Source organism: Indicator indicator, chromosome 1 (assembly GCF_027791375.1).
Source record: "Indicator indicator isolate 239-I01 chromosome 1, UM_Iind_1.1, whole genome shotgun sequence".
In the NCBI taxonomy this organism is placed as follows: domain Eukaryota; kingdom Metazoa; phylum Chordata; class Aves; order Piciformes; family Indicatoridae; genus Indicator; species Indicator indicator.
In genome coordinates this window covers 65,907,177-65,932,793 of record NC_072010.1, presented here as the reverse complement: position 1 = coordinate 65,932,793, position 25,617 = coordinate 65,907,177, and the positions used below count along the sequence as shown (strand labels likewise).

The 25,617-nt window shown below is 41.8% G+C and overlaps 1 protein-coding gene across 2 annotated transcripts in view; it reads left to right on the top strand.

The window, feature by feature from the left end:
- GAS6 (growth arrest specific 6) overlaps positions 1–25,617 on the top strand; it is a 43,190-nt gene extending 17,573 nt beyond the window's left edge. For both annotated transcript variants that reach the window (XM_054382584.1, XM_054382574.1), the window contains exons 5-15: positions 3,344–3,466; positions 5,015–5,134; positions 7,711–7,836; positions 8,986–9,107; positions 9,916–10,034; positions 10,435–10,624; positions 16,610–16,774; positions 18,262–18,430; positions 20,047–20,219; positions 21,022–21,250; positions 25,156–25,617. In XM_054382584.1, the coding sequence (XP_054238559.1) occupies positions 3,344–3,466; positions 5,015–5,134; positions 7,711–7,836; positions 8,986–9,107; positions 9,916–10,034; positions 10,435–10,624; positions 16,610–16,774; positions 18,262–18,430; positions 20,047–20,219; positions 21,022–21,250; positions 25,156–25,307 (1,688 nt within the window). In that variant the 3' untranslated portion in view covers positions 25,308–25,617. The remainder of the gene's footprint in view (positions 1–3,343; positions 3,467–5,014; positions 5,135–7,710; positions 7,837–8,985; positions 9,108–9,915; positions 10,035–10,434; positions 10,625–16,609; positions 16,775–18,261; positions 18,431–20,046; positions 20,220–21,021; positions 21,251–25,155) is intronic.

The following is a 25,617-nucleotide window of genomic DNA, read 5'->3' as shown; positions in this document are numbered from 1 at the left end:
GCTTTTTTTTAATAATGAATGTCATTCACAATGTAGCATTTTCCCAATGAGGTTTTAATTTGCACCATTTTGTGAATATCAAAAAATAAATTAATGTAAATGAATAGAAACCAAAGCTCCATTTTCTGTTGCAATGGTTTAAATCAGGAGCACCTTCTACAAAGTTGGCAACATTTTGTAGCTATGAAGCCACCAGGAGAGTATTAAATCTGTGTTCCGTGTTCTCAAACTCTCAGGATAAGAGGAGCAAACCATTTGCACAGTCTTGCTGCGTTAGAAATACCCGTGGTTGTTCCTGCCATTTATCATGCATAGCAATAGTGTGTTGTTCTGATGGGCAGTGTTATTACCATCTGGCCCTGCAAGGCACAAAAGAATCCAGTTTGGAGGAAATAATCAGAAGTTGAGTATACACCAGATAAGTCATGCATAATTACTTTCACTTGTTTTGCTTTATCAAGTGACTTTGAAAACACTGATATATCTGGGAGGCTTAATCTGTGCTGCTTCAAAAAAAACCAGACTTGGCTTACTATACTCAAACCATTCTGTTTACTGTACACAAATTCTAGTCTGTATAGGAAAAGAAACATTCTGACCAGAGTTGCTCTGTCATGGCTCATTTCCATCTTAACCTGGCCTCTTCTTCCCCAAGTCCTTCACCTCCAGCAGTATGTCAGCTGGGTAGTGATGTATCAGGAGGTATTCTGGCAGGTGTTCTGGCAGCCCATGTAGTTGTGTTTGCGTTTCTTTTGCCTGACCTCTACCTTGGCTGTGGCTTTGCCCCAGCTCTGCACAGCTGGAGCGGTGAGGGTGAAAGATGATCAAGCCTTGTTTGCAGTGAGTGGATGGTTCCTTCTATGAGGCTGTTAGGATTGTGTACCCATGCTATTCCTGTAGATTTTCCCACAGCTTCTGAGAAGCAAGATGAAATACTGAAAATTGGCATTGCTTTGGCCATGTCACACTCCCTTCCTGATCAGCCTTCTAGCTTCCTCCTCCCTTGTCCACAGTAGAAGACCTTGCTGAGACTCCAGATAAATGCTTGTCTTCTCCATGGCAATAGATCTAGCTGTGAATTGAAGTTGTTTTGGTTACAGAGGAGAACCTGAAGCGAGAGTAGATGAAATGACTGTGTTTTGGTAGAGGTGGATGAAATGCACAACTTAAAATGTAAATCTTTCGGTTGTGGAGGAGATTTGTGATCATTTATGACTTTTATAGAGCTCCTTTCTTTGCTTCATGTATTTTGTCCCGCTTGATTCAACCCACCATACTTAATGACAGACATTGCCAATCATCTGCTGATTTCTGGTCTCTGTCATCTTCAGAAGAATAGTGGAATCTTTATTTTAAATGTATGCATAGAGGACAGGTAGGTTTATCACAGTTTTTGAACTTGCACTAGATGGTCTTTATGTTCCAAACTTAATGAAACAGAGAAAGGAGTGTTGAACACTTTCATGCTGTAAGTGTGAAGAAGTAAGAAATTAATATTCCATGGGAATCTGAATAAACTGCAACACTGTGTGTGTGAAACCTCAGTCTTCATGTAACTCAGTGTGTGGTGCAGCCCACGAATCTGACCACTTTTTTCTTCATCTAACACAAATCCTGTCCAACATTTGAGTTCTTCTCATATATTTGTGATTAACGTAACACCAGTCTTAATGGCTGTCCAAAAAGCAAATTGAAAATCCAGAAGGCAGTGGGGCAATCTGAAACGAGGTTCCACCTGACTTATTCATTGTGAGGAAACACTTATTCACTGTGAGGGTGACCAAGCACTGGCACGGGTTTCCTAGGGAGGTTTTGAAGTCTCCATCCTTGGAGATGGTCCTGGACAACTGTCTCTCAATGGCCCTGCTTGTGCAGGGGTATTAATCAAGATGACCTTCAGAAGTGCCTGCCAACCTCAACCAGTCTCTGATTACTCATCTTCAAATCTAAGGCAATCAGTGCAAAGATGATGTTCAATGCTTTATAAGACATCAAAGGAATTTACTTCAGCCTGCACTCACAGACTCCCATGTATGTTTGTCAGAAGAGAAGCCTGAACAGTATGAATTCATGTTGTAGGACTTCCTTTTCCAGTGCAATCCATGTTCTGGTGATCTCAGAGGACAGTGGGGCTGATTGTTTAACTGCTTCAGTGTAGAAGGTCAGTCCCATTTTGAGTATGTGCTCATTAAGGATTGCTACGCCTCTGGTCAGGTTCAGATGTTCTCTGTAGAAGGGTGGCATCCATGGCAGAGCAGACTGTGACTAAAGTTCATCCAAGAGCAGAAGTGCCTTGTCTCTCCTGAGCCACACTGTGGGGAGATCTGTAAACAGAAAGGCCCTTTGACTAGTTGAGCTTTGCAGTCTACAGAATGATCTTCTGCTCTGCTCCTGGTTAAGGCTGTTGAAATAGTTAAGACATTATGTGTTTTGAAGATCACTGACCTAGGACACCAAAGTAACAGGTTACTACTACATGATGGCTACCACATCATTTTTTGTGGGGACAAGGGTAATCTCTCATCCTTCAGCTATCTCTACAAAGGAGAGTCCCTTTGTGTTTTGTAGATAGATGGGTAGTTGAGTTTGGGCAGGTGACTTCCATTCACTGAGCAGTTACATAATAGTTTTGTGTTTGTTCCTCCAGTCCTCCCCAAAGTATGGTGGTTACTATTTTGCTGATTTCCTATGGAGAAAATCCATTGCTAGCTATTGAAACTTGGCTTAGCAATCAGTGGCAGACTTTACTCTGTCCTCATAGCAACACTGAGCTGTTTGTGAACTGGATTAGTGGTTTGCTATTCTTACGCAGTTAACGCTTTGGTATTTCTTTTTATTCTCACTCTGTGTAGCAGAAAAACCTAAGTGGACAGCTCTAACAATTCAAGAGACAAATCTTTGCTGGCCACCAATCTGTCAGCCCTGGTATGATCCTCAGCTCAACTACCAAAAGTAATGAAAATGAGTACCCATCCAACTAACTAGTTCCTACTTGCCTTCTATTTTCTCCATAACTAGGGAAACTGGAATTTACTTTCTTAAATATGAGCTACTCTGAGTTGTTTCTTTCAGGGCGTGTCCTTCAAATATGGGGATGGTAGCTGACTCCCTTTTGGAATGAAATTAATTCTACTGTGCCCTGCAAAACTCCTGGCACATCTTGTTTGGTATGTGAGCACTAAAAATTAGCTTCAAGTTTTGCCAGGTGCAAGGATTTCTGATAGTGATTCCCCATTAGTGTTTAAGCTTCTTGACTTTTAATGAGAGTGAAGCACCTGGCTGTCAGTGACTTGAGAGTATTGTTTTGTCTTGGTTTGATTTTTTTATTCTTTATGTAAATTAGATTTGCCAAACCAGTGTTCTCCTGACCCTTGCCACAAAGAGGGGACTGTCAGATGTGAAGATCTCAAGGGGGACTTCTATTGTGAATGCAAGCGTGGCTGGCAGGGCAAAACATGTGAAAAAGGTAATTTGGTTTCATTATCATTCATACTTGTAACAAAGATGTACTGAGTTTTGCTGTATTCTCAAATGGTCACTGATACTGTGCTGCGCAATTCAAGACTCACAGAAGTGAACCTGGTTCATGCACCACTTGTGTTTTTACCCTTCTGTGAATCAGGTAGCTCACTCACATCGACATTTTTTATATGACTTCAGTGGATCTCAGCTTGGTCTTGGCAAGACGTATGCACTTGCTCTTTCTGACCCACCCCACTGAAAGGAGCAGCATAAATAGAGTTGTGGTAGAACTGCAGCAACTGCTGCTGTGAACCCTGTTGGAACATCTCACAGTCTGCAGGGCCAGAGAAGCTGGCTTACCTTCCTTTGTAGCATCCCTACAATGGGAATAGTGACTTTCAGCAGGCAGGTTGGGGTCTGACTCTGACGGTGCACAAACTAATGAAATTAGTCTGTTAAAGCCTCCTTGTTGGTAGGACCTTATTCCATATCTGCTTAACTCCAGTGTGTATTTCCATCACCTCCAAAGAGAATATTCAAACAGATTCTATTTATGCAAGAAGTTCCAGGCCCCTAGAGGGCTTTCTCTATTCCTTTATGAAATACTGAAGTTATCTTACTTCCTTATGTTTTCTGGTCTCTTTTTTTTTATTTTATGCCTGCAAGGCTTCCTGTCAGGGCCACTGCTTTTCTGCCTGCCAGTATTAAGTAATTGCCAGAAATTACATTCAGCCAGTCTGGAATTGTGGCAAGTAAGACAGCAGGAGCTCCAAGCTTTTCTTTTTGATGTAAATATTGAAAGGAGATTATAGGATCACTCACAAGGAGCTTATTTGAGCATTTGAGGCAGTTGACTGATCAGTATGCAATCAGCTTTGAGAGCTCAGCAGTCTGAAGCATAGTCTGAAGCATATCCCTTATTTTTCATATAAAATGCCCTGAAATGTGCTGTTCTACACATCATCTAACTCCAGAGTCTCATATCAAGCTGGAGGTAAGGAGTAGGTAGGGCAGACCGAAGGTGGAACCCAGGTTTTGCAGGCTTTTGCTGCTAGCTTCAGTAGAGCACAGTTTAGCTCACAGAGCTCAGTAGCTGTGAACTTAGAACTTTCTTTGTTCTCTTGATTTATGTAGCAGTAAGAATATGTTGTTCTTGTTTTATTTAAAGCTTTCACCCTGAACATACTGGTCATAGTGTAATTTTCAAAGTTAGTTATGATATAAAATACATGAATTATAATTAGTTTGCTTCTGCAAACAAACTTCTTCACCTCCACATACTAAAGATGTAAAGATACTCTTTAGTATGCATTCTCAGAGTTGTGAAGGAGAGGCTGTTACAGCTCATTCTTTGTCTTTTTTTTATTACATGAACTTGAAGTATTAGCTAATATACTTGAAGGGTTTGAATGAAGTCTTTCAGCTTTTTGTTGCTGCATTATGTTGCAGCTGTAATAGTGTTTTGTGTTCGATCATTCTGCTTCCCAATGCCTATACCACTGTCACCTTCAGAGAGGTGAAAAGCTGACTGTAACACTTTCTTTTGATGTAGATATTGATGAATGCCACGTACAGAATGGTGGCTGTAACCAACTCTGCCTCAACAAGCTAGGCAGCTACCGTTGCTCATGCTACAGTGGTTATGCTCTTAAAGACAGCAAAACGTGTGAAGGTAAGCATTTCTGGGCTGCTCCATTTGCTTCAACGGATGCTTAGTGACTTGTGACTGTGTTTCAGAGAGCTGGGTTGCACCTAGCAAGCCTCATATGTTCCCTAGCCTGGTGGAGGCTTGCTGGTAACTCCTGTTAGCTTGTGGTGGGTTGAAAATTCCCCCCAACATAAAATTGCCAGACCAGATCAGTTAGAAAGAAAATGAAGCAAAACTACAATTTAAATATGAAATGCAATGAATATGTACAAAATATACAATATTTACATATATATACAATTTATAAACAGCACAAGAACCCCCCTGGACAAACCAGGGAGTTACTAATAGCTTCCCCCTCCCTGCCCTCTTTCCTCCCCCCTGTTCATGGGACAAGAGAAAGAGCAGAGAGTTGCTGTTAGTACTTAACCACAACAAGAATGCATTCAAGGTCAGCGAAGCCAGCAGGAGCACAAGTTAGTATCTGCCAGAGCAAGGAAGCTGAAAAGAGAGAAAGTTAGTGTACAAAACTAACTTTTATCTGTCCAATGGGATTACTTAGACCTTATTTTCCTTTTTTACATCCAATAGTAGTTTATTTACATTCTACTACTTTCTGTTCAAGATCTGTGGAAAATTTTCCAGGCACAGCCTAAAACTACTACATAGCTGCACTCTGCTGGGATTGTACTGGATGCTCCAGCCAGCACTACATGCCTGAACTTGTCAGCAGTCGCACCATGCTACTCTCCAATATCCTAACACAGGCGTGATTCACAGAGAATTCGTGGCTTGGATTGTGCTAAATTGTTTTAGCTGATCAGTCCTCATATCCTGACATTGAGAGGAGGAAGGGCTGGCCCGATATGTTGTTATGGTTTTTTCCAGTCTCACAGTGTGGTAGCTTATGAGCCATTTGTTTTTCTTTTGTGTGTTTCTTACTTTGTTTTTCTAAATTTAGATATGTGAAGCAGCTAATAAGTTCAGATAGACACAGATGGATAAATTCACTGCAACTGAATATTAACAGCTGTAGAAAGGCCCTAGTGAAGGTTGGCAGCTATTTTACATAGCAGCTGAGAACAGAAAGTGAGGATCTGAAATATCTGATTGAAACTGCAGAGCAAATTTGCATAACCAAAACTTAAGCAACTGAGATTTAAAAAGTGTTAAACAGCATGCTGAAACATAGACTCATTAATGATCACAGGTGGCTGTTAAAGTTATGTATATCTCATGGAAAAACAAGTAATTCTGTGTATAAACTTCTCCTCTTAGAGATAGATGCGATGACATATTTCTAGAGAGTCTGCATACCTGATCTGAACAACATATTAATGGTACCATCAAAAAGACAAAGAGCAAGATTTTATTTGTGTCACTTCCACTGTGAGGCGATGACTGTACAGATTGCATGGTATTCCTTTCTAATTGGAGTAGCTGCTTAGAGGCGCCAACTTGACATTTAAAATGTCATCTGGTGCCAGTTGGCATTGACAGATGGAGGGCAAGTGGGCTCACAATTAGTTTTGTGCTCTGGTACTGTCTGTTAGAGCACTGTGTGTTAGAGCACCGTGAACGCAGAGTTGTGAGCATTCTGTAGCTTCGGCATGTGACCCTCCGATTGCTGAAGTGATTGTCAGCTGTGGTTAGTGCTAGCTGAGATTTAGCATTACATTTCAGTTTTTTCTTTCATGTTATTCCTGTCATTGTGTGCACACACTAAAAAGTTAGGTTTTGTCTGTTCATTCATAGACTAGGCTGCACAGCATACTAGATAGATTACTACCAGCCAGTTGACTGCTCCGTGGGAAAATCATGAAGCGTGTAACACGTAATTGTAGTTTTAAGATGTACTAGAAAGCAAAAGTAAATATTAAAGTGCAAGCATTTTGTCAACACAAGGATTTTTCTGGGTATTACTTAACATGTTATCAAACCACTTGATTGTTTTTGTGGACTCTGGTACCAGTCCATTGCCTGCCTTTGTGTTGAAACCCCACAACATCTCTCAGATGTTCTCTGTTACAAATGGAGCTGCTTCAGGTTCCCTTTGCCACTACAGAGCAGCAGATTTAGATCTTAGTTTTGTGAATGCATGAATAATTACTGTTTGCCTGTCTGAAGAATGAGAATGAAATCTGTGGTGCTCCACGGGCTGCATGTTCTTTCCATGCTTTGATAACATTCCTCAGTTCCTGCTTGCACGAGGCCTCATCCAGCCTGGCTTGAACACTTCCAGGGTTGGAGCCTCCACAGCTTCTATTGGCAACCTGTCATGGTGCCTCACCACCCTTATGGTGAAGAATTTCTTCTAGTGTATAATCTAGTGGTGGAAGTTGTTTTGCTTCACAGTTTTTCTCCTGACTCATTGTTCATTGTGTATTTTCTAGCAGTGGTTAACAGCTTGAAGAAAGAAAGACCAACTGGTTTTGAAAACCTGAAGTAATTTCTTACAGCTAGTTGACCCTAAAGGTAGATTCCTAAGGAGATTGTTTTTTCAGTTACAAAAATAACATAGGGATCACTTGACCGTCTTCAGTGTGTGAATGGTGAAATGATTATAGTGAAGTCATATTGTTTAATTGCTTGTTTTGCAGACATAGATGAATGTGCAGAATCAGGAGACATCTGTGGAGAAGCTCACTGTAAAAATTCCTTAAGTTCGTACGAATGTCTTTGTGATGCAGGCTACAAGTTTGATGAAGTAAGAAAGACTTGTCATGGTGAGCTCATGAAATAACATTATAGTAGCATTTATTACATGATTTAAAGCTATAAACCCCTGCTTTTTAATGTCAGGCTTTAGTAGAAGGTTGTTTTTTTCATTTGTTTCTTGTCATACTTACACATTGGACTTCAGTTCCCATTTTCTAGTTGTGAGCCAGTTTGCAGTTCACGGTCATCTTCGAGTTCATCAAGTTTGCAAGTCATCTTTGAGTTCATTGAGTTTCCACTGATCTTTGATGACCTGACTCAAGCTATATGAGCCAGAGTACTGAAATTTCTTGGATTTATTACAAGCTCAGAAGCATCTGTGCATGTTGCTGTCTCTCTTTGTAGGACAAGAAAAGTTACAGAGCAGTATCTGCTGTTCTTTCAAAACCTGTCTTGTGGTATTACTCTGAACTAGGAGTTTAATATGCATTGGAACCATGCACAGTTCTGCTGGCTACACTGCCTGCAAGATTTCTCAATGGAGTAAGTTTTGAAAGTATTCCAAAACCAGTGTTGTTCCTTGCCTTTTGTCTAAGTTAATGTAATGACTTGAATCATGTGCCAGCCAGCCCTGCTGGGCTCTAAGTGTTTATCCCTGCCTGGAAGGATCTCTGTGGACCATCACAATTTGTTTTCCTGCATTTGTTTGTGAAGCAGCTAAAAACAAGCTAAAGGAAAAAAAAAAAAACGAACGAGAAACTCAATTTTCACTTGTCTGTTGAGGATCCAGCTGCTGAGTAGCAATGAAGCAAGCAGTCCCTGAGTTGAACCTCAGTTGAAGGAGCAGAAGCCAGTCAGCACAGGTGTAGCAGAAGGGGCCTGAAGGAAGAAAGTCTTACGTAGAAGTTAAAGCCCAGGGCTCTGCACCAGCAAACAAGGAGTTGAGCTCTGCTTCCAGCCTTCCTACTGACTTGCTGTGTATCTCTGGGCAGCTGGAATCTATCTGTGAAAACAGATTTGTGCAGATGCTAACTCTTAAGTCTTCCCTCCTGTAGAAATGTGGCACAGGGTAAGTACTGGCTATGAAGCACTTGGGCACACTCAAATAAAAGGTGCTACGAAACAACACTGAAAACAGCTTCTTTTTCCCTAGATGATTCATGGTGAAATACACTCAACTGCTGTTTTCTCCTCTCTTCTTTGTTGGTTTTATGTAGATGTAAATGAATGTGAAGAAAAGCTCTGTGAACAGACCTGTGTCAACTCACCAGGGAGTTATACCTGTCATTGTGATGGCAGAGGGGGAGTAAAGCTTTCCCGAGACATGAATACTTGTGAGGTATGTTAGTCTGCGTTGCTGTAGCCACAGAACAGACCTGTCAGAAAAAGTGGTGAAGCTCTGGACTGAAGCCATTTGAGCCGAGTGGTCAGCAGAAAGTAATCACACTGTCAAAGCTATCTGAGCTGGGGACGGTAGCTCTCTTGAAAATAAATATTCTTCTGAAATTCTCTCTTTGGCATCACTCTCCAATCCGTTTGTGTGAGTCTCATTCTTTTGTCCCTTTCGGGGCAAGAGATGTTCTGGCTGGCCTCAAACCAGCACACTCTCTTCTCAGGTTCCTCCTCTCCCCATTCCAAAAAGAGCATGCCAGTGATAGCACTGCCAGCCCTTTGGCTATGAGTTACCTCTGGCTGCACAAGCTTTTCTGAGTTCGACCCAGTAGTATGGTGTGAAGGTCTCGGATCATATGCTGTAATTTATAGACCAGAATGTGACATTTTTGTCCTCCAGGTATTTGAGGTGAATTTCAGTGGCACAGGCTGCCTCTGCAGAACCCACCCAACCATGTGCTAAGCAAGTTCTCAGCACATCTTTTGTTGCAGGCACAATGCTGCAGTAGTTAACCTTATACTGTGCCTTATGAGTATGATTTCATTTTGCAACAGGAAAACATTCTTCCAAGGTGGAGAGGAGGGAAGGAAAGAGGAAATGTTCTCAGTACTGAGACAACTGTTTTGAGAGTATAAACATTAAAGTACTCTAACCTACTGTTTGCATAGCAACTACAGGAGAGGAGAAGGCTCACTCTGATTCTCTTTCTGCTGTGTGAGGAGAATAAGGACTCAAAAATGTGTTTTGTTTATAGAACATAATACCATGCGTGCCTTTTGCTGTGGGAAAAAGTATTAAATCCTTGTACCTTGGGAGGATGTTCAGCGGCACTCCTGTTATCAGGCTGCGCTTCAAAAGGAAGCAGCTGACGAGGTGAGGACAATTTAGAATGACAGTCAGATGCACTGTCTGGCTTCAATGCATGCAGTGGAGTTAAGTCATTACAGTAACAATTAGTTCTATTATCTTTTTTTTTTTTTTTTTGGTTTATGGAGCCCTGTAAAGCGAAACATTATCCAAACCAGTAACTGAGAAAGACAGCCTTGACCACAGAGCTGCCAGAATAATTACTGAACTACAGAAATGTACTCTTCCTTCTTGACCCTGTTGGAAAACCTGTTTTCACAGCTTGAGTCTTTCAGGAGAGCATTAAAAGCTAGTATGTTTTAACAGAGCTTTATAGCTGCTAGAACTGATGCTATCTGTATGGAAAATACTGTGTGGTTTTTGAACTCTGCATAACTAATTTATTTCTTGGCACCTGTGCGGTCAGACTTGTGGCTGAGTTCGACTTTAGAACCTTTGATCCTGAAGGTATCCTTTTCTTTGCTGGAGGCCATCAAGACAGCACATGGGTAGTGTTGGCTTTGCGCAAGGGACGGCTGGAGCTGCAGCTGAAATACAATGGAATAGGCCGCGTGACCAGCAGCGGACCGCTCATCAACCATGGCATGTGGCAAACGGTGAGTCCAGACTACTGCTGAGGTCTTACCCTTCCCTGGCTTTTTCCTGACGAGCTCCAGCAAGTGCAGCCAAACTCTGTGTATTCTTGAGGTGTTTTTCCAGCTTTGCCTATCCACTCAATGCATGCCAGTGTATTATACGTTCCAAGGTGAGAAGGGGATATTCTTTCTAACAAACTGAATTATACTTCACATCCACTGTAAACTAGACTACATCGCTGATCTGCACAGCTGGATCAGACACAGCCTTTGAGGGGCAGCAGCGCTAAGCTAACTTCAAGTCAGTTTGAGAAGCTGCCCTCTGTGTGAGGTTTGGGAGTAAGAGGGAACTCACTCTGTGGCTAGGGTGTTTGGTATCATAGAATCATAGAATGGCTTAGATTGGAAGGGGCCTTAGAGATCATCTACTCCAATCTCCCTGCCATGGGCAGGGATGCCTCTCAACTAGACTCAGCTGCTCAAGGCCTCATCCAGCCTGACCATAAACACTCCCAGGGAGGAGGCGTCCACAACCTCCCTGGGCAGCCTATTTCAGAGTTCCACCCACCTTGTACTGAAGAACTTCTTCCTAATATCCAGTCTAAACCTGCTCTCCCTCATCTTAAAACCATTCCCTCTTGTCTTGTGGCTAGACACCCTTATGAATATGGTTACTTTTGTTTATTCTTCTGTTTGTTTCTTTAGTCACTGGGTTCAGATTGTCTGAGCCTTGGACAAATCTCTTATGCTACACTATCCTTTTTTAAAAGTGTTAAGGTTTGTTTATATATGAAACAGACCATTTGCCTTGTAAAGATACTGGGGTCTATTAGAGCATGTTCACTAGTAACATAATCCCAGTAATCTCATGAGATGATCATAGAACTTGTAAAGATTCATGTCCTTGACTGTCCCACTGAACATTTCCTGGTGATTCTAAAAGCATCATGACTGTTACCATTTGTGATGGGATCATGAATGCATCCTGTAGTATGTTCTACAATACCTTAGCAATTTATATATGCCTTCTCACATCTGCCTTTTCCACTCCTTTCATTTTTTATCATTTAATTCAATCTTTTAAGTTGATGTGTTGCTTAGGGAGCGGGTGGGAAGTTATCAGCTAACTCACATATGAGACAGATACTGGTAAGGGTGAATAATTTTCTGTTGTGGCTTTTTTTGTTTTGGTTGTTGTTTTTTTGTAGTATTAAAAAAAATCAGAATTACACATTAAACAAAAAAAAAGTAAAGTGGGAAAAATTTTGTTTCTAATAAATAAAGAAGTCCTTGAGTGCATGTCAACTGTTGGCAATTGGTGGTGAGATTTGTTCTGCTGATTTGAAATATGGCAATTGTACTTGCCTGAAGAGAGGATGGTGATAGAACATGTTAAAAGCAGAGCTGATGCCACTGGGGTGACTTGGGAGTCAAAAAACGCAATCATTACCAAGTTAAACCATTTAACATGGGAACATAATGTACTTGTTAAGTGCCAGACCTCATTATGAGGTTATTACAAACTTTCCTATGTTAGTTTTTGGTGAGACAGCTGGAATGCATTTTCTTTCTTCAAGTAATACAAAAGTGCTCAGTCATGGGATTTATAGGGTAAACAATTAGTTGTGCTTGCTCTCTGCAAGGAGGGAAGGCAGTGTGATAAATGTATCATTTTAAAGTAAAAATTATTGATCTCCTGCCAGCTGTCAGTGTCAGTGCTCTTATACCCAGGTATTATCATAACCAATACATTTTCTCACTGAGTTGCTGCAGCAATGCATTTTGCACATTTTCTGAAAGATTGTATACATCCCCTGGAAGCCCTTCCACGAGACCTTTTGGGACATTGCAGACTGAGCTGTGGCTGCTGTGCACTGCAGATAGCCAGGACCCATCCTGTAGAGGGGGCAGGGGTGCTCCTGCAGCTAGCAGTGCTACCTTATGCTGAGCTGAGCAGGGCCTGGCAGCTGCCAGAGACAAAGTACAGCATGAGCTGGTGAGAGAGCGTCATGCAGGGCTGGCATATGAGTGCTTGCCTAGAGCTGGTGACTGTCTCCCAAAGTGAAGCTGGTGTGCTGTGCCTGATACTGGCCCAAGGGAGAAGGATTTACCCACAGTTGAATGACAGCCTTTAGACTCCTGGCTTCATGGTTGACTCAACTCTGAGTCTTGGGATGCTACTACCAGTGCTGGGGTGCTGTCAGTTTCTCCTTTCTCTGCTCTATTTTCTTATCACTTGCTTCCACCTTACAGGTACTTTGCTCTCCTCTGCTTAGTGTTTGGTATCATCCCTGTCTCTGAATGCTGTTTAATATATATGGCTGAGCGATGCAACTAGAAATCTGTTCCTCTGGTTTATGCCCTCCCCCATTACTCCATTTTTTCCTCTGTTTGTCGTGGGGTTTAGTTTGGAAAATCTGTTGAGGAAAGGTTATTCCTTTTTATCTGTCTCCTTTCATAAAACATGTAGCCACACATTTCAAGTATGGATTTGTGTGTATTCAGCAACACCTTCTGCAAAGGACAAGCCCAAACCTTCAGAGGTCACAGTCCGGATTCAAATACAGTTTGGGAGCTTTAATACGGACCCGATGATCTCTGGAGGTCCCTTCCAGCCTCTAATGTACTGTGATACTGTGAACATGAACTTCAGCATATGCAGGATCAAGCCTTTAGTTTCAGTTGGACCTAGAACAGTGCATCTTGGATACTTGGAGAACTTTATAGGGGCTGTGAGAAAATAGTAACTTTACTGTTTAACTTTCAGCATGAAAAAAACAGATGAAAACTTTCAGAATGAAAAAAAAATCTCTAAGAAAACTTTCAGATGGCTATTTAAATGCAACAATGGCTATTTAAAAGCAAAACATGTAAAAAATCACCACCAGTGTGCATGTCTTTCAGCCTTTTGAGCAAAAGTTGCAAAATTTTGTGAAAATAGGAAGGCATTTTCAAAACTTCAGGGCAAATTGCTGCCTAGGTATTTTCTCTGATATTGCTCTCTCCTAACTTATTGTATAATGAGCGTTCCTATTATTGAAAACACATACAGGCCTAGGGAAAAACCTTGTAATACAGTTATTTCTGTGTAATCCAACTGGATGAAGTGCCATGTGTGAACTGAGGATAGCACGTTCACTGTTTGTTTGTTTTGCAATTCCAAAAAAGTCATCATTTTGTCTTATTTTCAGTGTTTAGTTTAGTACTGCTCTGAGGGCAGTATGGTTAGCAAAAATAATAGCTTACCTGCAGTGTTAAATGTCAGAATTGAAGGTTAAGCAATCACAAGCAGCTTCGTATTCAGCTTTAACCCTGCCTGTATTCCTGCCCTGTTTCAGTGCTGTCTGATGGCTTTTCAGCAAAGACTCCACCGGCTGGCAATGCACAAGGAGCCATCCTGTGCCTGAATCCAAAACACAAAGCTGGCTGCCCTTATGGCTAAGTGTAGGGAAACCCTTAGCTACAGGAACTGCCCACCTGAATATCCCCAAGCACACTGACAGGTGGTAGCTAGCTTTCCCTTGCAACAAGAGGAGGGAATTAGAGCAGTGTGCCATCTAACAAAGTGCTTCCCCTTTTGGTTTGTAGGTAATGGTAGTGCACCAGGAATTAAGCTTTAATTAAGCTTTGTATATAAGGAACCGAAGCGGAAACTGCCAGAGGGCAGCATGAAATCTAATTTCCTAAACTGGAATTTGTTAAGAGCTTTCACTGGGCTTAACCCCTTCTCCTATGGAAGTTTCCACTGATTTAGTTTGTTTATCATAGAACAGTTTGGGTTGAAAGGGACCTTTAAAGGTCATCTAGTCCAAGTCCCTGCAGTGGTCAAGGACGTATTTCACTAGATCAGGTTGCTCAGAGCCCCAGCCAGCCTGACCTTGAATGTTTCCAGGAATAGGACAGATACCACCTGTGCCAGTGTTTTACAATCCTGATCATAAAAAAACTTGTTTTATCTAGTCTAAATCTACCCTTCTTTAGTTTAAAACCATTACCCCTTGTCCTGTCACAAGAGACCCCGATAAAAAGATTGTCCTCATCTTTCTTAAAGACTCTCTTTAAGTACTAGAAGACTGCAATAAGGTCTCCCTTTTTGCCAGGCTGAACAACCCCAATTCTTTAATCCTTTCTTCACAGGAGAGATGTTCCAGCTCTCTGACCATTTTTGTGGCCTTCCTATGGACCTGCTCCAACAGGTTCATGTCCTTCTTGTGCTGAGGCCATATTTATATTAATTATGAGAAGCATATAAGAACTCAGGCTTTTAAAATGTCTATATATTATTGCTTTCTATACAGTCAAAAAACTAGAAGGCCCTGAATTTTGGTGGCCATGCAAGTTGCAGGATTTCTTCACAGAGCAAGCATATGGGCATTGCAGCAGCTGGTTTTGACCCATTCTTATTTGCTCTGTGGCTGCCCATGCGCTGTGCTAGGAGCTGGGAAATGGTCTGTGTCAGTTCCTTGTCATGCTTCCTACCCCAGTACATTAGGGCAATGGTGATTGCCACACCGAGCAGAGGTGCTGAGTGAATCGTAAAGAGAGAGCCAGTAAAGCTAAGCCAGTTGGGCTGTGGCTGCCAGGACATGTAGGTTTATGTTCCCACCCACTGAGTGGACTTTACAGCCTGCCAATGCCCAAAAATGCCTGTTTGAGACTGGCCTGTGTGTCTCCTTGGATGGAACACAGTCAGGTGGTGTAAATGCCACTTTTTAAACAGTCAGGCTTCAAACAAGTAAATTCATGTCTTGTAGGATACAGCACAGAGCAACACACCCGGTATAGAGAGTGTTTTAGCAGTATAAACCAGACTGTAATGGAATCTGCAGGAGAAGAAGAAAGTTTGATAATCTGTGAATAATCTTTCCAGCTATCAAACTCACTTCATCTTCATTACTGAAAGACTGCAATCCAAAAGGAGTGTCCAGGTATAAACCTGCTCAGCCCTGTCCTCCTTTATGTTACAGCCATAAAGCAAGGTGCTCATGACCTGGTCTCCTAGCAGGGAGAGGGAAGAACAAGTCTTAACAGTGACTGAAATAGATACTTGGTTCATTGATGGAGGCAGCATCTGAGTGTCTCAGGGAACAGAGCTGTATGGATCAAGAGTGCCTAGGTAGGGTATCTGTTACAGAGTGGGAAGACAGAATTCTGTATTGAAGATTGTGAAGTAATGGAGGTGTGCTCCTTTCTTCTCTGCAGGAAGAAAGATATTGTCTTCTGCTATGGCCACAGAACACCCTGTTGGTAGCAGGACCCAGGTCCCAAGGCAGCAGAATTCATGCTGTTATTCAGTAGCCTGCTGCACGTCAACTTTATGCTTCACCTCCTCCTCTCTCCTGTCCCTCTGCAGAGCTGGCTGCTTTAGAGTGCATCTCCCTGCAGCTTGGTCATAACTGAGATGATGATTTTTTTTTTTTTAATTTAGTGGTGATAGAATCTTCTTAGAAGTAGCTCTTCAGAGACATGGAGGTAAAACTTGCAGAGACCTTTTGAGAGAAAAAATATTGCCTGTTACACATTTTTATTACTGTCTCAAAGATGGTGTCACCTGTTTCTCTTTTTTCAAGGGTCAATATTTAAGAGACCGTGGCTAGAAGGCTTCTGCATTACCTGTCACTGGTCCAACACAAACATCTGTCATTTCAGCTTTTCCTTTCACATGCAGTTGCAATAGGAAGTTTCTCATTAATAACTTGTTATTGCATTTTCATTTTGCATATGGCACCCTACAGTTGTCATGTAGTCAACCACTCTTATTATTGTGTAGCTGATTTGGAGTAACTGGGCTGCCTTCAACGTTAGGGCAACCCCAGGTTGCTTTCTAGAGTACAGATTTACATGTCAAGGTGGAGTGTAATTTAAAAGTCAGACAATGAGGCATCGGTGCAGGAAATACTTCTCCATCTTGAGGATTTCACTGGTGGTGTCTGTCCTTTAGGTGAGGCTGCAGGTATTGAGTTATTTTTATACTGAATTATTCTATTTACAATTTTACTTTTTCAGATCTCTGTTGAAGAACTTGAAAGAAGTTTGATTATAAAGGTCAACAGAGATGCAGTTATGAAAATCGCTGTCTCAGGGGATCTGTTTACTCTAGACAAAGGACTATATCAGCTGAATTTGACAGTAGGAGGCATTCCTTTCAAAACAAAGGACCTCATTTTGCCAGTAAGTATAGTGGGATGCTTCATGTTGTTTTGCACTGCTGAAGGGCTTGATTTCATCTTCTCTTGGGGTAACATAGTTCCTTCCTGAAAGCAGTTCAACGTGCCTGAAACAGGTGGAATTACCACCTTCTGGATACAGCTTTCTCTTCATTGACTGTAGAGGGAACCTAAGCTAGTAGCAAAGGTGGGACTCCTGATTTTTTTTAATTGATAAGTTTGGGTGAAACATGTCCCACTCTTGGCCTGCAAATTGGAGCACATGACAAAATGAACAGTGGTCATGCTGGCTCGGAGACCATGAGTGACCCTCCAAGGTCAGTTGGAGACACCACCATGTGAGGATACCATTGTGCCTGTTAGGTCCAAAAACAATGCTGGGGGGACTTTTTGTAACCAATTTATGCTTCATGTATATTGTATCACAGTTTTTGTGCTTGTGTTTGCTGTTTTATTTTAGTAAGGCCAAAGGTAAAACTGCAGCTTATTTTTCTTAGTGTCTTCCTAATTCAAGTAGGTAGGGTATATGAATGAAAGTTAAGATGCTGTTTGGGTGAGATTGGATGATTAGGTGTTTCTCAGCTGTTGTTTTGAATGTCCACCACACACAGAGTTGGCACCTTGAAACCAGAGTTGATACCTATTTCTAAATGAGGTGACAACTCTTCTCCTCTGTGACTGTGAGTGCAGCAGCTGAAGAAGGCTCCCATTCCTATAAGAAGTCATCCAGGGCCGCTGCTTGTCTGAGACATTAAGGTTGGGGTGTGGTCTAAATTGAGAGCCAAAAACTCCTGAAGTTTTTATCCTGGCTCAGACACTTAATTCTCTCTCTGCTTCAGTTAATTGGGGGTAATGGTGCTGATTTAGATGGTTTGCAAGGAGCCTTCTTTTTGCATACTCACATTTTAATGTGACGTTTGGTACAGGGTAATGTAACTAGAAGCTGGAAGGAACAAGGTGTGTACAGATGCTGTTCCAGTCTTGTGGTTCAGGCACCCCTCCCTTAAGCCAGAATCCAACAACTTATGCCATGATCACGTCCAACATCTTGTGTGTCATGAAGGCTGTTTGCAGTGCCACAAAGGGTTGGGGTTTTTAACTGCAGGTTAGCCTGCAGCATTTTCAAGGCAGTTATGTGAGTCACAGAGCTTTGGCTACAGAGCTTTAGAAGTAAATTGTACTAGTGATGTGTAGTGTATAGAGCAGCTAACAGGATCAATACAAGCTAATCAACACCTACACCAGCCAGTGCCCATCTGTCCTGTGGAGACAAGCTGAGCTCAGGGGAGTTTGCTGCGGAATGCTTACTTGTTTGGAGCTGCTTACTGCTTACTTGTTTGGGGTTGCCAGACTGGATTTGTGTGTATACAACATCAAAATAATTTCTCCTATTTAGCATCATAATATAACTTAGTATTCCACTGCACCCAAAATCAGTCATTTTCCATTGAACAGCAGCCAGAGGCATAAGATACTGCTCTACCCTCCTAGGTAAACCCTCGGCTGGATGGTTGCATGAGGGCGTGGAACTGGTTGAATGGGGAGGACACCACTATCCAAGAGACCATAAAGATGAATGAAAAGATGCAGTGCTTTGCTGTGGCAGGACGAGGGTCTTTCTATCCTGGACGAGGTTTTGCTGTGTTCAATCTTACGTATGGTAAGTACTTCGGTTTTCTAAATTATTATTTCTGATGTGTTGTTCTGCCATACTTGGTTAATAAACAGTTTAACACTTAATATATATGCAAGACTGAGCAGTCATCAGTGCAGAAGAGACTGTCTGCTCTTGATGGAGGGCTAAAGTTGTGGTTTGTAGCGAAGGAAGGCCTCTGTATGATGGTTAGAGCCAGTACAAAAATTGCCAGCACTCATTAGGTTCTCTCTGTGTAGCTCCAGTAATCAGTTTCACAATCAGGCTGGTTCCAGCTCATCTTCAGCATTAGGGGCTTCACATCTCTGTCAGCAGCACAGGTGATTCCAGCCCTATCCATTGCTTTCTGATAAACAGGGAATGCTGCAAGTCACAGTGCTGTATCTTGGGTTTATGAGGGGCAGAAAATCAGCGTTGTCTGTAGCAAAATCTCCAAGGTTGGATTCACTTTTAGTCATTGGGTGGTATTAGTTATGCTTGGGACTAAGTTACATTAAGCATATCCCTGATAAAAGCTGAATGAAATTGGCCTAGAGACAGTAAGTTTCAAACCAAACTTGGCCATATTAATGCAGCACTCAGGCACCTTTTCTTTGTTCTAGATTATCCTGTCTGTTTATATGTCAAATGTCAGTATTTTTAAACCCAGGAAAATGCCAACTATCTATTTTAGTTTGGTGTGAAAGTCCTCCTTTGCAGAAGCCCTCTGTACATCAATTATGTGGATTTCTGCTGCGCTGTTTGAATTGGGGAGTACCAGGTGTTTGTCATCATCTTTACCACATGGATACCAAAATTTCAAAGTAGAGACAAGGCAGCATCTGAAGTGCAGATGACAGCACTCAGCAGAGAGGAGGCCTAGGGACCTGCATGTCTGTCTGTTTTTTTTTCTTCCTCTGGAAGCAATAATAGTTTTTTTTTCTTTGTAATAGTAAGCTTTATAAAGAACTTATTTATTAATTTTCAAAATGTGGTGAACCAGCAAAGCTAATAATCCTGTGAAGGGAGATTGCAGAAGCAGGATTGAAATCTTTCTTTGTACCCAGGATCATCTTTTAATTACAAGGGCACTGGGGCAGTAAGAAAGATGTGAGAGAGTTTTAATTCAGAGGTCAGCAACTTAGACAAAGCATGTCACACCGAGAGCCTGATGATCAGGAAATGATTAGGTAGGTGATCCATGCATTGTGCTTATGTCCTTTTTCTGTTTAGCACAGGCTTTCATAGAAATGATTCCTTTATGCCAGATTTGGACTTAGATTCCTTAATGTTCTTTGGACAGTCAAGAACTACTCAAAAATTGGGTGCCCTATCTCGCAGTGGTTCTTTGAATCTGTTAGGTTGACAGCCATGGGAATTTGAATAAAAAAAGTTCAACCTTGTCCTTTGACACTGTGAAAGGCAGCAGAATGCAGAAGGTAACAAGGAAACCGATGCCATTTTCTTCCCTGATTTTATGTTTAGGTGCTTTTGAATTTTTATTTTGTATAAAAGAAACGTGGCAGTCCCTCCATATGCTCATCCATCTGTCCTCTTCTCCAGGCAGAAATTTCAGAGCCTACCCATTTGACTTGTTAGTCCTATGCTGGTCATGCTACACGTTTCTTTTTTTTCTTCTGCAGTGCAACCTTCTTCTGGAAATGAAACTAAGACAAGCTGGGAAATAGAAGTAAATGCTGCAATTCAACCAGCAACAGATACTGGTGTGCTGTTTGCTTTAGTTACAGGAGAAGCATCTGTCCCATTATCACTCTCTCTGGTTGACTATCACTCCACAAAGAAACTGAAACAACAGGTAGAGACTTAAGCGTTTTTCTAGAGGTTTGTTACTACTTCCTGGGAATTGAAAGTAATTGTGGGAAAACAGTTGTGAAGTTTATGGCCTGCCTGCTTATTTGTCTCCACCAGTTTAGAACATGGTGTGACGTTGAGGTTCTTGGTTGACATCAAAACTCTGCCTCTTAAGGATGTGTGTCAAGTGCTACTAAGGAACTCTTTGCAACGCAAAAGATGGAAGTGTTTTCTTGAATGCAGCCATATTTTGTTATCTGTTCATGGCACAGAAGGTGTTTAATACTACAAGCAAATAATTTCAATTCTCTGGAGCACGTCTGTAAAAGTACCAAAGTAGTGGAGCAACAGACTTTAGGTGTCACTCCAGGTGCTGTGAAAGGACAGTTATGATGGAGCGCCAAAGCTACTGATTTAATGGTGTTCATAGCAAAGGGCTAGATTCTGGCATTTCATCAGTGTACATCAGGAGTGAGTTCACTAAAACCCATGAGCCAATTTTTCATTTATATTACAGCATCTCTAGTCTGTTTGGTTCCGGTGCAATATAAGCACCTTGGTAAGACACACTAAGAATTCTCTCTGAGAAGACAGTGGTTATGACTAATAATTAGTCCTACTGGTTCGTTGGTTTCTCATCTATGCAAATGAGCCCAGAATACAATCAGCAGTAGTAATAAAGCTATTTCTCTGGCTGATTATCTGTGAAATCTTTGTAAACAAGGCCACAGTGGGGTCATCCTGGGCTTGGTTAAGTCTATTTCTGCTGACTGTCTCTTTTTTTTTTCTTTTTTCCTGCTGTCCAGTTTGTCATCGTGGCTTTGGAGAGCACAGTTGTGTCCAGATTGGCAATAAATCTCTGTGATAAGAAAGAACACTCTGTGGACATCCTCCTCAAGAAAGATCAGTTATCCCTGAGGGTAGATGGGATAGAGGGAGAGAGTGAACTAAGCAACTCTGAATTAGAGGACAGTCTGTCCATTCTGGAGAGTTCTTTGCAGTCAGCGGTGAAGACATACGTGGGAGGACTGCCAGGTGAGCATCCGGTTTTGTAGCATGGACTACAGACTCCCAACTCACCTTGCTGAGCTGGCAGTCAGGAAAACTGTCTCTGTTCATTTGAGCTGGGAGCCTCCTCTTCTGTTTCTGCTTGAGCAGGCTTTGTCTGCAATGTAGGTGTGTGTGATCTTAACAGATGTGAGGGTGTGCTTGACAGGTACATTTTTTTCTTGAATTATTCTGTCCTTCTGAGGACAGCTGAAGGCAAAAACAAAGGAGGTTTTGGCTGGTCAGCAAAAGGAATGATTTATCTGAAGGATAGCTGTAAGCAGGGTCAAATCCTTAGGAGCTGAACCACAGGCTCTTGCAGTGCTTCATTAATGTAGTGAGCATGTGTGAGGACTCCTTGAGAGGAGTACCAGGGCCTTACATTGATTTGACTGAAGCTTGGGGAGCCCAGTGTGGTGATTCTCCCTGACTGATTGTGGTAGGTTGAAAATTCCCACCCAACATTGAATTTACCAGACCAGCTCATCTGGAAGCAAATGAAAGCTGTATTTACAAGCAAAACTACAATCTACAATGAAATGCAATGAATATGTAGAAATATGCAACATTTACAATATTTACAGGTATTTACAATTAATGAACAGCACAAAGACCCCCCCTGGCCATAGACCAGGGGAGCTGCAACAGCTTCTCCCTCCCTGCCTCCCCCTTACCCCTCTGTACAAAAGGGACAAAAGAAAGAAGCAGAGGGACGTTAGACTTAGCCAAAACAATGCAGCCAAGGTCAAGCAGAAGCCAACAGAAGCACAAAGTTAGTATCTCCCAGCCTGAGGAAGTGAGAGGAGAGAGAGCTTGTTTTGGGAACTAAATCTTACGGTAGATATCTCTCCAATGGGATTGTTTAGAATAATCATTATTTTCCTTTTTACAACCAATATTTTACTACTTTCTGTTCAAGATCTGTGAAAAAAATGTAAAGGCATAGCCTAAAACTACTACACTGATGTTCTCTTTGAACTGATCACAGTACTGCACAGTTAACAGATTTCCCCTCAGCAGAGGGCACAACCAAGGGGCTATCACCACTTACAGTTTTACTGGCTTTTCAGCAACAACAGGGATTCTTGTGAGAGGTCAGTTTCCTGTTCTGTTCTGAACCTGGGAGGTCAAACTTCTATCTGAATCACTAATTTCACCCAAGTTTGGGGGTTTGTTTCTTCTTCTGGCTGAACTGGTTTATCAGTGCCAAGTGCTAAGGAATGCAGTTAAGGAAACACTTATGTCTCTTGCTGCACATCAGTACATCCTATTTTGTTGCCAGCACCTAAGCAAAATCTTGCCCTAACTTGCCCAAGCCAGAGAGATGCAGCAGTGTTGGCCTCCTGGTAGATGCTGAAGCAGCCAGGCTGGGACAGGGTGGCTGAGGTGCTGTGTGTGCTAGGACACATGGCATGACTGATGCCACCATGAGCAGGAGTTTGCAAATTTTTTTATGCCAGTGTTGTAAATGGCTTCTATTCACGCCTAAAAGGGGGAGGCCACCCACTCTGAGATGTTCATACACTGACAAATGAGACTAAATCCCAATTTTCCAATGTCAGATGAATTGACCAAGCTGACCATTGCACAAAGGTCACCTGCTTGCTTTCAGGTAGCTCCCAAATGCACAGCCAGAGATTTTCAAAGCTCAGAAAACAATCCCATTCTGTCACTCCCAAGTTCTCTGTGATTCGCTTTAGACTAACTGTGCTGAGTGAAGCACAGTTTTTAATTAGTCAGAACTAAGTGTGAGATATTATAGCTATGGCTGCTTAGACCTAGCTGGCTTCTGTAGGTTTAGCTGCCCTTCCAACTTTGTTCTGTTCTGCTCAGCAGCAGGGATTTCTATCTGTGGTCTGCTTTTGCCATTGAGAGGAACCTGGCACTTGTCATTTGTCAAACGAATAAACATTTCAGCACTGTGGTTGGATTCATCACTCTAGGTTAAATAACTATACCAAACAGCCAGTTCTAAGCAAGTTTGACTCATTCAAACTTTGAGAACATTATGTCAGTTTTGGCTTTTTCCTATTTCCATACCCTGTGGAAAAAACAAAGTCACAGTTAGTGTCTTTATTCCATTTGCCACAAATAAAGAAAGAATTCTGGGCCAAAATATGTAGGTATGTCCCATCTGAAGTAGAGCTAATATTGCAGATGTGGAAGAAATACCATTCAGAGTTTCAAAAGATAAGAGGGAACATATAGGCATTTGCTACCTCTTCTATGGTACTTGGAGCTCTGGTAAATTCCAAATTATGTAATGTATGTGATACGTAGATGTTTTTGCAGGCAATGCATATGCTGAAGGAGCCTTACAGCAAGGCTTCTGAGTCTTTACAGCAGCATATTTCAGACAGATCCGTTTCTAGTCATAACAGGACGTTAAATATTTGACCCGATTTGCCATCATAATACAAAGAAAATATTTTGAATTCTTTTATTATTACTGTTTTTTATAGTATCTTACAAATCCACCTGAAAGCCCACACTGTCTTTCAGTCAGCCCTGTGGCACATGTAACAGTGATTAACATGATTCCTTAGACAATTGTTCAAGCTGCTAAGCCAACACTTCAGCTTCTTCTGAGTCAAAATTTAGTTCGTGTGAGGTGCTACAACAGAGATGCCTCCTCCTCTTAAGCAGACTTCACAGATATTTTTTTTTAAATGAGATGGAACAGGAAATAGCTAAAATGATTAGTTAATAAACTACCCACAATGATACTTTTCAGCCATGAAGATGAAAAAATTTTAGTACCTCTTTTTGACTTAGAGGTCCCGCACCAATGTTCTTTCTCTCACTCAGTCCTAGAGCCTGTCTGAGCTGTCTTTCATCGTAACAGCTTCAAGTTTGGCCCTGTGTCTCCAGGTACTCTTTAAATGGAACACAATCTCAGGTCAACAGGACAACCTATTGTTCAAGTTGTCCTTGCTTCAGTGTACAGATAAGGGGTTTACTTAGCTACCGGCATCACTGTGAAGTTAAATTATCTCAGAGATCTGTTGCACAACCAGCTTGATTGGGTTGGCTCTGGGTTGTCAATAAACTAATAACCTTTAGAGAAGGGTAGAGGACACAGTTCATATGAATTTTCATGTTACTCTGTGGGGCTTTTTGTTTATTTAAGGTCAATGTGTACATGATACTACAGTAGTTATTAATAGGATTGGCTAATTTTAGTCTGTTGGATTGCACTAAATGTCTTTTTCCTTGCTATTTGTGTTCTGCTTCTGCTGAACTGATTGTGTCACCAGGGGATCTCCATAGGAAAAATGAGTCTCATTATTATTACCAACTTAACTAATGTATTCCAGCACCTTTTTGGTGAACACCAGCAACCTCCTTGTGCTTATACATAGCATAATTACAGTAAAGATGAGTCCAGCAAGTGGTAGAGGCTGCCTATACAAGGAGCCTTCCTCTCGTGAAGTTCTTCCTATAATCTTTTGGCTGATATTTTGAAGAGAGAGGGGGAGAGCATTAGCGGAAGGTATAAGAACTCCAGTAATGACAAAGTGTTGGGGCCACAGATGGAAGAGCATGGAAATACTGAGACAGGAAGCAGTGTGAACACAGCGTGCAAGCGGAGCAAAGCCTTGCTGCTGTGCAGCACAGTTTCATAAGGACTGGAGGCCTTGCAGAGACACAGAGCAGCTGAGGAAGGGTTCAGCCTGGGAGAAGTGTTGTGTGCATGGAAGTAGATGGCATTTTCCCCATGTCTGGGATTGTGCTTTTGCCTTCTGGTGGGAGGAGCAGGGGAGGAGATAGAAGTCCTGGAGCAGAGGAGAGGAGAGTTTGAATTCATTGAAGTGATAATCATCTGAGCATAGGCAAGGCAGATATTTACTCAAAACCAACCATCGGAGCTGTTTGTCTCCTCTTTCCCACAGATGTTCCTGTCACTTCCACTCCAGTCACCGCGTCCTACCATGGTTGCATGACTATCAAGCTGAGCAACAAGGCACTAGACTTAGACGAGGCTCTCTACAAGCACAGTGACATCACCTCACATTCCTGTCCTCCAGTTGAGGCAGGTCAGTAGGTACCACTGCAATGCGAAAGTTTTATACTCAGAACTTTCAATGCTTTTTTTTTTTAAGAGATATAAATTATTCAGTCCTACCGCACTGCGTGTATAGTTTCTCTTAAACACTGAAGTTATGTAGGAGCTACTGATCCTTATGTCAGATTGATTATTGAAATACTCCTTTGCTTTGAGGTTTAAAGGTTGTAATATATTTGTAAATAGTTCAGAAGACTAATATTAAAAAAGCCAAAAGTACAGAATATACCGAAAGTGAATGTTGTCTTTAGACTGTAGGAGACAGTTTTGTCTGTAATGTGGGAAACCT